Source organism: Brassica rapa, chromosome A03 (assembly GCF_000309985.2).
Source record: "Brassica rapa cultivar Chiifu-401-42 chromosome A03, CAAS_Brap_v3.01, whole genome shotgun sequence".
NCBI classification, from domain to species: domain Eukaryota; kingdom Viridiplantae; phylum Streptophyta; class Magnoliopsida; order Brassicales; family Brassicaceae; genus Brassica; species Brassica rapa.
This window is the reverse complement of record NC_024797.2, coordinates 23,280,954-23,296,501: the sequence shown is the minus strand read 5'-3', so window position 1 is coordinate 23,296,501 and position 15,548 is coordinate 23,280,954. Positions and strand designations below refer to the sequence as shown.

Sequence of the window (15,548 nt, the reverse complement as noted above, 5' to 3'; positions counted from 1 at the left end):
AGCAATACATGAATAGAACTTTAGTTTTATTTAACTGAGAGCCTTATGCCCCAATCTATATCTCTTGATGAGTCCAAGGGCCTATAGCTCTTATGCACAATTTTCACTTGAGCATTCTTCCTAAATCTTAAAGAAGAATTTGAATACTTCAAAGGCATGTTAAGGGTAGAACTCCTATAAAATTATTTTTTGTAAACAGTTCTTAATTGAGTACCAAATAAATAAGCCAGATTTAGATAATTGTGTGGTGCATTCTTCTTACTTAAGCAAAAAAAAAAGAAGAATTTTAGTCTCGGGAGTCTCAAACGGCATCGGCCAAAATGCTGTTCATTTATTTGTTGTAGCATTAGTGTTCAGACGCGGGGATTGGTTGTATCCTTCATTGTTCAAAAGTTTAGCTGCTACTTTTGGTGAATTCACAAGAATATGCTCAATTTAGAGAATGATGATATTGGCTGTATATAATTGAACTGGTTACTCCATGCTTGCTGTTCTTTATTATTGGACTTAAGGATGATTTATGAGGTCCAATAGTGAGGAAGATGAGGCCCATGTGTTTTATGGTTTTATATCCGATAGTGCAGCGTCATTTCTTTTCTTTTTATATACAGTTCCATGAAAAATCCACTTCATACTATAAAGTAGATTAATTATGCCTAGCCCGAGTTTAGAATATTTTCCAACTATATAGCCGTACTAAGTGAACTACATGGTCAGAAACTCAAGCCCTTATAAATTCAATGTATTTCAATAGATAGCTATTTCTTATAACTAGGATGATCTTCCTAAAATTGTATAGCCGGTTTTCATCGGATTTATCCGTTCGACTATGCCAGAGTATTTTCTACGTTGGCTGATGATTTCCTTAGTTAAGTTATATAAGAGTTTTCTTCCAATCTGGAATTTACTTTTCTTTAGAGAGTGTAGTTCCTATCTTTTTTGGTAAAAAAAAAAGAAAAGTGATTACTGTGATTTCATTGAGAGGTGTAGTTCCCATCTTTAATGGGCATATATTATAACGAAGAGCAATAACTGAGTGATAGTGATACTATATTCTAAAAGCATATGACTTAAACTTTTCAACCTAAAATCGACATCATCAACATACAACAAAGGTGGATACTTAAACCTGTTTAATAGACTGACTAGATATTGAATGGTTTTAGGTTTTTGCCTCTCTAAAGCATTCCGACTATTTTAGTACTTCAGGCCTCTCTTTTTTTTTGTCACAGGTACTTCAAGCCTCTTAAAAACAATTTTTCTAATAGATATCTCAAGCTTAACATAAAAAAATGATAAAATATTGAAAAATATGAAAAAGATTTTCAAATGAGAATTATCATGAAGCCTACAAAATTCTATGAAAACATATTTATAAATTTTAAGTGATCTATTTTTTAGTATTAAAATTTAATTACATAAATAAATTATATGAAGCAGTATAATATATTCTTTAAATTCTTTTAAAAGGCTTTATCGAGGTGCTCTAACACTAACCCATCAAAAATATGCTACTTTATCCTATAAAATTATTATGAGCATATATTCGGACTGTACGATCTATATTAATTTAATAATTAATATTTCATTCGCATCATTACTCTCTCTAGTCTCTACCAACAACATATTCCTCTTCACATTGCCTTTTAAAACTTGAAGAAATTACAGTCTAGATATTGCTGCTATGATATTTTATATCTTTCATAAACTCAACAGCGAATCCTACTGAGTTACTGTCTTCTATGTGGTCACAGGATTATTGGTGAATACGAAGTAGTAAACTTATGAAGATAAAAACAAAACAAAAAAAGCAAGTACAGAAACACAAAAAGAAAAAACAGACCCAATCCTCCATTTATTTCAAGTCAAGTAGATTTACAATTAACTCCGTCAAAGTTCTAAACGTTCACACTGCATTTAGTAACCAACGTATACTTAACGGCGCTATCACCGACAAGAACACCAGCAGCTTTGTTTCCAAGATTGATGTAAGCCGGACACCGAACATGTATATGATACTTCCCTGTGATCAACGTCCCTACTTTCCACCGCACGCGCCCATCGGCGCGTATCATCAGCCCTACGAACCCACGACCTTGCTCATCTCCCAACGCGACGGAGTTGTACGGAGCGATCGGAACAGCGGTTCCGTAAACAAACGGAGACCAGACGTTGTCTTCTTTGTGGCCTTGATACGTCGGAGGGATAGCTGTCCGGAGAGTTATCTGCTGGTTCCGGTAAGTAGCGTAGACGTGGAGACGGTCGTAGTAGATTCCGATCTTGGAGTTAGGGTTACGTGATGCGAATGTGATCTGGAAGTTTGTGGTGAGGAGGTTTGGTTGCGAGAGGTTGAAGGCGAAGACGGTGGCGTCTTGGAGGATGAATCTTGGCTTAGTGGGCCTGAGTATGACCCAAACTAGGAAGATGGTAATCAGAACTATGATGATGAAGGCTATTACGGCGGCGCAGATTCGCCGGACGGCTGCTTCTTTGCCGCCACCGTGGTTACCACAATCTTTCGACATCTTTTATTCACGGTTCTGCCACTGGTGTGTGTCTCTCTTTCTTTCTTTTTGTTTGGTCGTGACTAGTGATGATGGGAGAAAAACAATGCGTCTGAGAAAGATTGGTTGTGTATATTTATATTCTAAATTGTGTGTAATAATGGCATATGTACTATGCGCGTTGTGTTTAAACTACAGCTTCATTTAAGTTCTTAACTAATCTTTTTCAGTTGATCAAAAAAAAAACTACTCTTTTTCAATAAATTATTTTTTAGCAATAGTACCGTTTTAGTAATTTCACTATACTCGTGAAGAAATGGTTGTAACTTGTAAACACACGTATGCTCAAAGAGAATAAGAAAACCTTTTTAAAAAGAATACATGAATGTTGATATAATGCACAATGGTTATTTGTTGACATTTAGTTGAGCTTTTAGCTGGCTTGTCAATTTTATTTTATTTTGTTTTATTTAGCTGCGATGATGTATCTTATTTTATTTTGTTTTATTTTAAGTTTCACTCATGATTAATTCTGTTAAAATATGAGTCTATTTTGGATTTATTATTTTGGTATAACTATTTTAGTTTAGACAAGAACATGGCGCATGTGACATATTTTCTTATTCTAAAATTACAGTTTTTGTAAATCAAAAGAATTCAGTTCAAAGATAAATTTATTTTCGGTGTTAGATGTGTCATTTTATGGTTGGTTTTGGTAGAATATTCTAGTATTAAAACATGGCGTATCTTATTTTATAGTATCAGTTTTGAGATATTTGAGATCTAATACAAAATAAAAAAAATTAACGAAATGCTTACAATATTATATAACATTTCATTGGATATCGATTGCTAACCATATAAATCCTTGGTGGTTAATACTTCAAGAACACTCAGCTAAATCTTTGGATGACTTATATTATGTCTATCTCTAAAATGTTTTTGAAAAAATAAATATATAAAAGTTACTTTGTATCGATGAATTGTTGATAACGATTAGTTAGTGTATGGGATTTGTTCCTTTCAGTTCTTCTCAATTGTACTCATCGCTTTACTTCATTAATCTCATTCATGTCAAATATAGTACTAATATAAAACGTCACCTACTCGGCTAGCCCACCAACTCTTTCTAGTTTTTACCCAACAAGAGTGAATGCAACGTTAAATCCATATATATAAGAGAATATATCAATCTTATCCTAAATAATGATATAATAGCTAACATTCGTGCAATGCCCAAGCAAATTATAAAGCTTTAAGGCTATAGATATATAACTAATTATTTGATTGATATTTTTGATCAACAATATAACGTGTTTATTCATATCAATGTGTTGCGCCTGCGTTGGGTGTTGGCTGTTGACTTGAAAACAAAACACGTCTCCGCCTTTTCTTCGTTTTACAGAGTAGGAGTAGGACCCACGTGGTCATGTTACAGGCTGCAACTTCTATCTCCACAGCCCAACTAAAGACTTCGAATCTTTCTTAAAGTTACATTTGATCATAATGCAAACTGCAAAGTGTCTTTTCCTTCGTTACATTTCCATTTTGTTAGGTTTATTACATAAAGACAAACCACCAACCCTTTTATTTCTATTTAAATTACGCGTTCATTACCAACCAATCTATATAAATCATTGATATAGATGAATAAATAAGTACTATATTTACATAGCATTGGCCTTTTGTGTTAATGCAGTGTAGATAATCGCATTTGATTGTGAATATGTAACACCATTATAAGTAAATATCTTGCGTATTACCATATAGGCGAAAACTAAAATAGGTTACGTGCATGCCTCATGCTTGGTTTAATTAGTTATGATTTAACTTTTTCGTTTCAAATAAACAATTCATAAGTTTGAAGTTTAACTTCTTCATATCTCACAAAATGTACATACATATTGCTGCTAATTTAGTAAAGCATATTACAAAAATATGTTATGTTTAAATCGTAGTAAATCAAACAAAGAAAGTACATAAGAAATGCTAATGGTTTGTTTTGTATAAGATTAATTTTTTCTTACCGATATTCAGTATAATAATCAACGTAAACCTCTTTTTCCTAATAGTCTTTAATCATATTTAAATGAACCACTTCAATTTAAAATATTCAATTTATAACACAATAGAAAAATCAAGTATGAACTTAAGTGATAATTTAGAGTTCTAATTTTCATATTTGCATTATTTATAAAAATAAAAAGAAGTAAGTTTTAGAAGTGGGAAAATACTATTTTTACCCACCAAAAAAAAGTTTAGCCTAAAAAGTTGAAAAATTGACAAACAGGCAATTACTAACATCACAAAATCTTCTAAACTAACATTAACTTTCTTTATTCGGGATATATATATATATATATATATCTCAATCTCATATATATATTTTTACTCCACTACACATACGATCGAGACTCGAGTGATTTCTCTCTGTGCATTCTGACGCAATCTGATACACAAAACTAGGAGAAGTTTCCATCATGATGATGTTTCAGGTCCAACAAACCTGGTCCGTGTTCATGAGGACCCAACCCATGAATAGTATTATATTGTTTTTTAACTGATGGATATTATTATATTGTTTATTAATAATTTATATGAAAGTTATATATATGCACCAAATTTAGATCTATCACAACTAAAAATAAAACATATCCAAATTTTATGATACATATTTAAATCAGCTAATCATTATCATTTCACAAAACAAATAGATTTGGGCTTTATAGATTTTTTGTGTTTCACTTCATAATCGGATTTGAACAGCCACAAATACTTTACAAGATACATATTTTGCTCTCTTAGTTATCTCCAATATTTATCAATCAACCTCGATCAAACAGTCCGTGGATTGAACGAGTCATACAAATATATCTGAATCAAGGATTTATATCACATTCTTGTTGTACTCATTCAAAACGATTACAAGATCGATTTAATAACGACTGGATTTTTTTCTCCACCTAGAACCTAATTTTTTTTCCCTTTGTAACTTCGTTTACTAGGTTTCTATACCTTGTAAACAATCAAACATTACAAGAGAGATATCAAGAAGAAGAAAACTTCCAAGGCAAAAGGATCAAACGTAAACCAAACAAGGAAGAGGCTTAGGCAACAAAACGGCACCGTTTCCTGATCCTCCTTCAAACGCAACTTTCAACTTTCCGCAAAACACCTTAAGTCCTCTTTCCCGCGCCGACCAACCATCGGTTTTAAAAGTGACCGAAACAGCCATCCACAGGTTAAACGACACCGTTCCCGTATCTCTCTCTTTCTTCATCTCTTCCCCGACCCAGCTTGGAACTTTCCGCTGTCCCTCTCCTCCCGCCGTTAGGGTTTCTCCTATCAAAACCGATTTCTTGGTCTCCACGTAAACCGGCTGGAAGTACTCCATGGCCAAGAAATCTTCTTCCGCGACCGCGTTTTGGTTGTAGATGAATCCTTGGATTCGATTGAAGTAGCTTGTTAGTTTCGTGTTCGGATTCTCGACGGTGAGATTAGCTGTAAACTGTGCGGAGAAAACCGGTTCGGTTAGGTTGAAATTGGAGACGGAGAAATTGGTTACGGAGAAAACCGGGATTTGAGGACGGAGGACGAGCCATGTTATGGTGGTGGAGATGCAAAGGAAGACGGCTATAAAGACTAAACCGGTGAGGATTCCTCTGAAGAAACCGGACGGAGGGGGTGTTTGGTAAACCGGGTTTTGCTGAGGTGGGTAAGAAGAACCGTAATATGAAGCGGGTGGGGCTTGTGCATAGGCGTATTGGTTGTGGTTGTAAGGTGGGTTTGGGTAGTTTTGGTATGGAGCTTGAGGGTAGCCTGGAAAGCCCATAACGGGTGGGTAAGATTGTTGTTGCGTTTGCGTTGGAGGCGGTTGAGATTGCGGCGAAGGCGGTGGTGGTGGATTGGTGTCGCGTTCAGAGGTTTGATCCGAACCCGAATCGTTTTTGGGTTGAGTTTCTTCTTCCGGAAGAGAAGGCATCGTTGTGTCTCTACCCTCCCCTCTCCTTTGTCTCCGATTAATTTCCTGAAATTAATCAAACTTTCCAGGAAAAGATTTGGAGAAACAAAGGGGGGAGGTTTAGTGGAAAGCACGAAGACTAATCACGTTTTGCCAAACGTTTGACTCTTTCTTTCTTTGGCTAGTTAAAGAACAAAACAAATCAATTTGGATAAAAATAGTGAACCCGCCATGGCTGAGCTAAAAATAGATTCTATAAGGAAAAAAAGAAAAGGAGGTCCAGACCTTGGAACCGAGCCTAAGTCTCCTTCGTCATCCACTTAATATACATTTTCTTGAAATTTGATAATCTGATGGATCCTTTCCAAGAAAGGAAGTTTCGGAACGGAAGTATTAAAAGTTTCCATTTTGGGGCGAGGAATATAAAAATAGGAAAGAAAGTGACATGTTGGAATTGATTAGGGTAGATATAATAATGATGAAGAAGCTATTATTAGAGCATCTCCAATGGTGCACCAAAATGAAGGAAAACATCAAAAAATGAGGGAAACTCATCTCCAATAGTACATCATTTTGAGGAAAAAAATGAGTATATGAACAGTATTCCATCAAATTTGAGGGAACACTATTCACAACCTCATTTTGATGTCAAACTTTTTTTATTTACATAATGATCCTTTATTTTATGACAATTTTTATTTTATGCATAAACAAAACATTAACACTAAACATAACTTTTATAACTTTATACCCAATATGTATTTACTGATTAAACTTCTTAAAATAGAATTACCAATAATTAATTATTAAAATATAATTTATAATTTTATAAATCATACTATATAATTTAAAAAATAAAATAGAAAACAATACCATTGAGATACATAACTAATACAAAGTTAAAAAAAAATCACAACAAACTTAATACAACATTTAACAACTCTAAACATAACTCTAAACATAAGAAAAACTTAATACAATATTGATGAAAATAACTTAATAATCAGGTAGGTTATTCCAGATCCACCAAGATCATTAAAATATTGACTGAATGTGATCTCGATGCACCAATTGTAGTTGGAAGAGAAGTTTCACCTCCGGAAGTTGAAATAGCTGAAGACGAAACTACCCGATTCCAAAAGTTTTTGAGTCGGTTTAGACAAATCAAGGATAAAGAAGCTCATTTCTCTCTTCGAAATGCATTGATTGATCATTTGTAGGAAAAATATAGTAATAGTACTGTTTAAGTAAAATTCTATTATTACTTTGTATGTTGTTATGTACTTTTATTAATGTAATAAATATTTGCTTTTCACAAGTTGAAGTTTGGTTAAATTGTATAATTTAAAAATAAGTGAGAATAATCTAAAATCTTATAAAATAAAAGTGTTCTTTGCAATATATAAAAATTTGAAAAATGAATATAATAAGATTTGAGGGAGAAAATGAGGGGAACCATTGGAGCAAATCACAAACTCATTTTGAGTTTACTTCATTTTAAGGGGAAAAATGAGAAAAACCATTGAAAATGGTCTTAGTGCAGAATGTATTTTACTTTCTATGCCCAATCATACTGCCAAGTGATGAAGACAAATCTTCCAACGGTATGCATTGAAGACACTGCATATTTATATTAGCTTGCACATCAAGAAAGAAGAGCTATGTAGAGAATTTAGGGGGTTGTTATTTTGTTCGAATCTGCTAATTTAACCCCCTAGTTTTCTGTAGAATGCCAATAATATGACGTCCAAATTTTCTATATTTCGATCCAATCCCATGTGGTAGCCTGTATGAAGGTGTCTATTTTCTGACCATATATTTTTAATGTAATTTAGCTGTATACACTTCATTTTCGTCTTGGCCCCATGTCAAATAAATCGTCTCTACGCCACCCATTCATATTTAAAATTTTATATTCCACCGTGGCAAAACCTACTTGGATTACCTATCAACTTGTATTAGACGACCTCAATGTGTATTATCCATCGTACTCAAATTATATAGAATAAATCAACAGAGAACAAAGACCATGCTTTCCATTTCCCATCTTGACATACTAATAACTACGTCAGCAGTTTCATTATCTAGTATTATTTGAATACATTGTATAAGTAATACTTAATTGACTTAGTGTTTTTTTTGTAAAATTAATTGACTTAGTGTTGTTCTATATGTCTGCACTTTTTGTTTTACCATTGGCCCATATCATGGTTTCACTTGATTGACCAAAAACGTGTAGTTATCTTACATTTTCTCAAAGAAAGACAAGTCAGCGATAGTGCACAAAAGAAAAAAGACAAGTCAGCGATCTCAATTTATAAAAACGTTATTTTGCTGGCACAAAGAACAAACTCACTCTTGATAACTATTTTTAAAACGGCCGCTTGTTTCTTTACGTATTGGTCATTTTTGACGAGTGTGTGGGAATTAGTTAAATAATTTAAACAAGTTGATCAGTTACTAATGCCTTTTTACCAAATAAATAGAAAGTTTGATCAGTTACTTGTTCACATTCGTTCTCATCCGGAAGTTAATATTCACGTTAGTGGTGGGACGAATTCGATACCTTGACATTCACTTTTTAGTTATACAAAAGTGTTAGTATCGATCGATTTTCGGTTTGAAATGTTAGAAAATATTATTCGGTTGTTAAAGATAAAGTTGGGGGGGGAGGGGGGGGGGGTTACAAACTATGGTCGCTGTTTAAAGAAATATAATAGTGATATTTAAATAAAACTTACATGTCTGATCAAATATCCGGAGAAAAAAAAATCTTACAGCACAAAATGTTTTTTTTGGGTACAAATTGAAGCCATTTTCATAACTCTCCCTAAAAAAATAATAAAGGGTTTCAAGTTCAAAAAATAAAATAAACGTTTTTAACTAACAAATCTCAAAATTTTATTAATCTTTTAACTATAATAAAACATATTGTTTGACTATTTTAATCGGTGCATGCAAATATTAATCACAAAGGCATTGCAATCCGAAGATATGACTTAAGAAACCCCAAGTGGTATGTAGTAACTAGCAAATTGATTCCCACCGAGACAATACATCCCCCTTTTGGTATATGCTTTCTCGCTTTTAATTATTTTTCAAAGAGATGCAATAGCAAATCAATTTATAAAAAATATGTTATTAGCAATTTTTTATTTTTCCATTAAAAAATTCTTCATCACCATTTACAAAATTTATTCTTTGTTTTATTAGACATTTGTCAATGAGCGACATCTTCTCCACTGGCACAAGGATCAAGGAGCAAACAAATACGAAAATAAAATGAAACATTAACTAAAAATAGCAAATGTTCAAAACATCGTGAAAAAGGGCCTAGAAAAAAGAAACAAAGGAAAGCATCAAGGAACATGGGTCTAAATCTATTATCAGAGATGGACCCTGAAACAAAGTACAATCCAACCGTTGATGGCACTCTGGGTTTTGTCTGCACCAGAAAAAAACATCACCAAACAATAATCATGTTTTTGCTGACAAATAACCCAATAATCTTCCTCTACAATACGGTTCCAACAGTATATCAACTAGTTTTGAAATATGCTGTCAATTTTAGCTTTCTTTTTTATGAATCAAATAAATAAATTTACAATGTCACGTAGAGGATATATGGCAAGAAAAGATGCGAGGAATAAGCAAATATGACATGTGAGTAAAATCGAAAAACAAAGCATATAAACCACTTGTCTTCAACACCGCCACGACCAAATCCTCCAATGGCTTCGTTACTATTTACACTTTCATCGCCGTAACTGAATCTCTTTGACAATTCAATACTCTCCATGCGTCTCACTTTCAAACATAAAAGCATTTATTATTGAGTATTTTTTTTTTGTTATAGTACCCAAAAAGTCAAATCTATATTATACGTTCCATAGTATAATAATAAATAGGACAACTATCCAAAAAGCGTTTACAAATACTTGTATTTTCCGTGTTTTGACTTTTGTAATAACTCTGAATATTTCTTCAATCTTTTATATATAAACCCTACTTTCTTCTCTCTTCTTGCTAACTTATTCAATACAATTCACATCTCATAAATCTCAACTACTACACTTTTGATAAAGAAAAAACTTCATTTCTTGAGATTCTTTGTTGATCCATTTATTCATCAAGATTCACTTTTTTTCCGGCGAGTTAATATGGATCAAGAGATAGATATTCCTTGTTTCTTCCTATGTCCAATCTCTCTAGATATCATGAAGGATCCGGTCATAGTTTCCACCGGGATAACCTACGACAGGGACAACATCGAGAAATGGCTCTTCACCGGTAAGAACAACTCATGTCCGGTCACCAAACAAGTCATAACCGAGACCGATCTCACACCAAACCACACTCTTCGCCGTCTAATCCAATCTTGGTGTACGCTCAATGCATCCTACGGCATCGAGAGAATCGCAACACCAAAACCTCTAATCTCTAAGTCCGAGATCGAAAAACTCATCAAAGATTCTTCATCTTCGTATCAGAACCAAGTCAAATGCCTTAAACGGCTACGTCAAATAGTGTCGGAGAATCCAACGAACAAAAGGTGCTTAGAAGCCGCAGGAGTTCCAGAGTTCTTGGCAAATATCGTCAGCAACTCCGTAGATACATCCAACGATTTGTGTCAGTCAAACATGTTGGAGAACCGGTTTGATTCTTCGAGGAGCTTAATGGACGAAGCTTTAAGCATACTCTACCATCTCGACACATCGGAGGAAGCACGCAAGAGTCTCTTAAACAACAAGAAGGGAACTAATCTTGTAATGACGTTGACTAAGATTATGCAACGTGGGAACTACGAATCAAGAGCCTATGCAGCTTTTCTCCTCAAGAAGATTCTTGAAGTTGCGGATCCCATGCAGATCATATTGTTGGAACGTGAGCTTTTCAATGAAGTGGTTCAGATCTTGAGTGATCAGATCTCTCACAAGGCAACGACATCAGCAATGCAGATCTTGGTGATTATATGTCCATGGGGAAGGAATAGGCACAAGGCTGTGGCAGCTGGAGCGGTCTCTATGATAATAGAGCTTCTAATGGATGAAACTTTCTCATCCGAGAGAAGAAACTCAGAGATGGCTATGGTGGTTCTTGATATGCTATGTCAGTGTGCTGAAGGAAGAGCCGAGTTTTTGAATCATGGTGCGGCTATTGCCGTTGTGTCTAAGAAGATATTGAGGGTCTCTCAGATAACTAGCGAAAGGGCGGTTAGGGTTTTGCTTTCCATTGGGAGGTTTTGTGCTACGCCTTGTTTGTTGCAGGAGATGTTGCAATTGGGAGTTGTGGCGAAGATGTGTTTGGTGCTTCAAGTGAGTTGCGGAAACAAGACTAAAGAAAAGGCTAAGGAATTGCTTAAGCTGCACGCTAGGGTTTGGAGGGAATCACCTTGTGTCCCAAGAAATTTGTATGCTTCGTTTCCTGCTTGAACAGCAAGATAGAACATGGAACGTACATGCTTGATTGATTCTCATCAGATACAAATTTTCTTCGTATAAGTTCATTCAAAAAATAGAATGATTTATTTTTGCTCAAATTCAGAATTTCTATTGTCTTTGTTATATCTTTCAAAGGCTCAAATTCAGAATTTCTATTGTCTTTCAGTTGGGATTTTCTTTATGAGATTATGAGAAACTGCAAAGAAATAAATGGAATCACAAGTTACATGACCATTGTTTCCCACTTGCTTCCTCGTTGTTGTTAAAGGCTCTTTATTTGTATTCTTCTAGCTTGTTCATTTCCACAAAAATAATGGAGACCATCTTTTTCAACTTCTCATTTTAATTGAATGGATAACCAATACGACAACATCATAGTTGTTTTAATAGAAATGTATGAATCATTTGTAACGTTTCTGACCATATGTACGTGGAAGTAACATTAGGAATGTTAATGTCCGTACGTTCGACATCTTGAAGTCTTACCCGACTATTGGTTTATGTATGGGATTTCATTATATATCGACTTCGACCACATGTACTATGTACTAAGCATGCTTTCATCCGATGACTAGTTTCTTAGGGCATAATTAACCCCGGTCTCTTAGCCAGGGTTCTTAACTCATGATTTAACATTTTTTTATTTTTTTTTTTACGTTTTTCGGCTAAGAAACGGCTCGTATATCTCTTATTTAAGAGACGGTTCTTAATTTTTCTTAGTTAAAATCTAAAAAAAACTAAGAACCGTCTCTTATCCGAAGCTAAAAGCTTCAGTTAAGAAATTGGGGTTAATGATGGTTTTATCTCAAGAAATTATTGAGATTTGTTACCTGATATACCTAAATAATTTTTTTTTCAGGTAAGTAATTTCAAAATTATTATCGACAAGATGTGGTAAAGTTATTTTCGAAAAAATCTTAAACCAAAGTGGACCGTTTGACGATCTACATGCATATCAATATATCAATAGATCCGTAGATGAAAGACTAAGAAGAAGTTTAATGAGAGGTTTTTAAGGTGAGTTCTTAGCGGAATATAAGAATCTGTCTTTTAACTTTTAACTAAAAAAAACTTATAACTGGTTCTTAAATATCTAATAGATCCGAAAATGTAAATACAAAAACTTAAAAGATACTTATGTTTCGGAGACAAACTTTGCATTCAGAAAATTGTGCTTTTAAGATCAATACCTATATGAATCTAAAGCACTTAAATGCATTTATAGCAAGAATCTATGCATCTATAGACCTCGGTTTTACCAATCAGGGAACATGGTCTTAGTGGGAACATGAGTACAGTGTCGTTTCACGTGAGAAAATTAATTTTGTTTGGCTACCATTTCAGTATAAAATAAATAAATAAAAACCTTGGTTGCTGTTCGTCTGTTGTTCAGAACGTCTTCGGTGCGTCGCTATCGCGATCTGTTCTCTTAAGCGGGCTCGTTTCAGAGCTTAATTTCCGTATTGGTGTTCCTCATCTCGCTTGGTTTCTTCAGATGGTCTTTAATATGTGGTGGCTTCTCCAATTGGTTCTGGTTTTGTTTGAAGTCTGTTGGTTTCTTGATCCGTATGCAACAACGGTGAGTCGTCTCGTGGATCCTGGGTTGTCTTTGGCTTCTTATCGGTGAAAAGGTTTGTAATTGAGGCAGTATATTGGCCTCTCTTAGTTCTGCTGTTACTTGTCGCAGCCTGATCTTTTCTGTTCTTCGATTTGGTTGTCAAGCTTGCCAGGCGCTCATCCTCGGTTCGTCTGGCTGTCCCTATGTAAGCCTCCGGTGGTTATGGGTCTTTAGGCTACCTGTCTTCTTTAAAGTCGTGAACTTCTTTGAACTTTAGGTTTTTGGTTTGACTTATCCTTTGTCTTTGTGCACCCGTGTTTGGGTTTTAGTGTCCCGTCTGTGGGTTTTAGTGTCCCGTTTTTGGGTTTTAGATTCTGGGGATATCATCATTTTCCGCCAGCCTATGTATTTCATCTTTGGATCAATATAATTTCAGTTGGGAAAAAAAAAAAAAAAGGTTCGGACCAAACACCAAATTGGAGGATGTGAGGTTCAACTTGCATCATATAGGATGAAACTAACACATCTCATCGACAATACAAACGACTCCGACTTCAACTTCAAATTCATTTTGAAATTTAGTATCCAACATTTTTATCTTCATATATCTTAAGAATAAAGATAGTTATATTTGATATAATTAAATCTGAGAGCATGCAAAACATATAAAAGAAGAGATAAAACCATTCAAAAGAGGATAATCTTAGAAGTCGATGTACGCATAAGAAAAATATCATATATATATAAGGAAAAACATCATATTATAAGGATAGACGTGTTACACACATGCCTAGTAACAATCGTGGTCCATTTACAGTGTTTTTTTATGCGAGTCCAAAGTAAGGATCTAACTGTATCGTGGTATTATATACAGTATATATCTTATTTGATGCCTCTTTTTAAATGTTCCAAATGATGTTTGAAAGGTCCGTTTTTAATTACCCGATTAGGAAAAAGGAAACACAAGCAGCTGAGTACTGACCGCCATGCTTAGTATATGGCTATATCACATATTAAATATAGGGGAGTTGCATATGTTATAAACCTGTATTATTTTTTCAAAATACTGATAATTGTATATAATAAATGTCGTAAATTAAAAGTCAGATCTTACGAGCAACCATGTCGCAACCTAAAATGAGTTAAGAAACTATGAAGCTGGTCCCCTCCTCAGGGGCGGACCGAGAACTTTACATAGAACACATAGTGTAATTTATATATAGGTTAGGGGTGTGTTAATAAATTTAAATTTGTTACTAAAGAAAAATTTAAAATGAGTGTGGGGCCTGTGCCACACCATCTTCTCACCTGGGTCCGCCCCTGCCCCTCCTTCGACTACCACTTGCATTTGTAGTTAAACGGTATGGACTATGGAGAGATAATCCAAACAATTGACAAAAAAATCAGTTACATTTTTAAGATACAGGCGCGTGACATACACAAATGACAAACCTGTGTATGCATATAAATGTATACATATCAACAGATGCATACATTGACCCAAAAAATCAACAGGTATATAAACATAAAATCAACATGTAAAGGCGATCATATATAATAAATGGTTAAGACTTTTAGTTTACTGAATTTCTTGTAATGTTGAAGTCATGTATAAGGACGCTAAGTCGACACGGCGACTTTGATTGCATGGTGGTGGTCTAACGTTTGATTCGGTCCCCATTTGTTTGTTTTTCTTTCTTAAAGCTTTTTTTAAAGCAAAATGTGATTTTGCTAAATTTATCGTGGATTAACCATGAATTGTTTTAGAACAGGGGTATGCACTTTCTTTTACCATAAGTTCTGTCCCATTAGCAAAATTACAATTTGGATATAAACAAAATTTTGATCTACATGAGTATGGTAAGCGAAACTGGATTTATCTTTGATCTTTGATTATATATCCCGATTGTTATTCCATCCGTTGATTCATTTCATTTAAGCTTAATTTTTGTTTCAATAAAAACACTATTCACTGTCAAAAAATAAAGTTAATAAACTATTCCCTAAGTCACATTTATGTGAACATTAATATTAATTTCTACTTTCACAATAAAAAGTAGTACACTAAAAACTTACAAGTTTTG

The 15,548-nt window shown here is 34.2% G+C and overlaps 3 protein-coding genes across 3 annotated transcripts; 1 reads left to right on the top strand and 2 right to left on the bottom strand.

The window, feature by feature from the left end:
* Nucleotides 1-1,674: 1,674 nt before the first annotated feature.
* LOC103860766 (NDR1/HIN1-like protein 12) lies at nt 1,675-2,730 on the bottom strand. The gene has a single exon (XM_009138433.3). It carries the CDS (start codon nt 2,523-2,525, stop codon nt 1,899-1,901), a length of 627 nt encoding a protein of 208 aa, XP_009136681.1. The 5' UTR covers nt 2,526-2,730; the 3' UTR covers nt 1,675-1,898.
* A 293-nt stretch (nt 2,731-3,023) lies between these two features.
* LOC103860765 (NDR1/HIN1-like protein 10) lies at nt 3,024-6,718 on the bottom strand. The gene has a single exon (XM_033288902.1). The coding sequence runs from the start codon at nt 6,484-6,486 to the stop codon at nt 5,584-5,586; it is 903 nt and encodes a 300-aa protein (XP_033144793.1). The 5' UTR covers nt 6,487-6,718; the 3' UTR covers nt 3,024-5,583.
* A 2,426-nt stretch (nt 6,719-9,144) lies between these two features.
* Nucleotides 9,145-13,903, top strand: LOC103860764 (E3 ubiquitin-protein ligase PUB22). Its single transcript, XM_033288886.1, has 2 exons — nt 9,145-13,537; nt 13,629-13,903. The coding sequence occupies exon 1, from the start codon at nt 10,626-10,628 to the stop codon at nt 11,895-11,897; it is 1,272 nt and encodes a 423-aa protein (XP_033144777.1). The 5' UTR covers nt 9,145-10,625; the 3' UTR covers nt 11,898-13,537; nt 13,629-13,903.
* Nucleotides 13,904-15,548: the final 1,645 nt, after the last annotated feature.

Excerpts from the sequence above, each read along its gene's own strand:
- LOC103860766 (XM_009138433.3), bottom strand. The coding sequence starts at position 2,525 with ATGTCGAAAGATTGTGGTAACCACGGTGGCGGCAAAGAAGCAGCCGTC.
- LOC103860765 (XM_033288902.1), bottom strand. The coding sequence starts at position 6,486 with ATGCCTTCTCTTCCGGAAGAAGAAACTCAACCCAAAAACGATTCGGGT.
- LOC103860764 (XM_033288886.1), top strand. The coding sequence starts at position 10,626 with ATGGATCAAGAGATAGATATTCCTTGTTTCTTCCTATGTCCAATCTCT.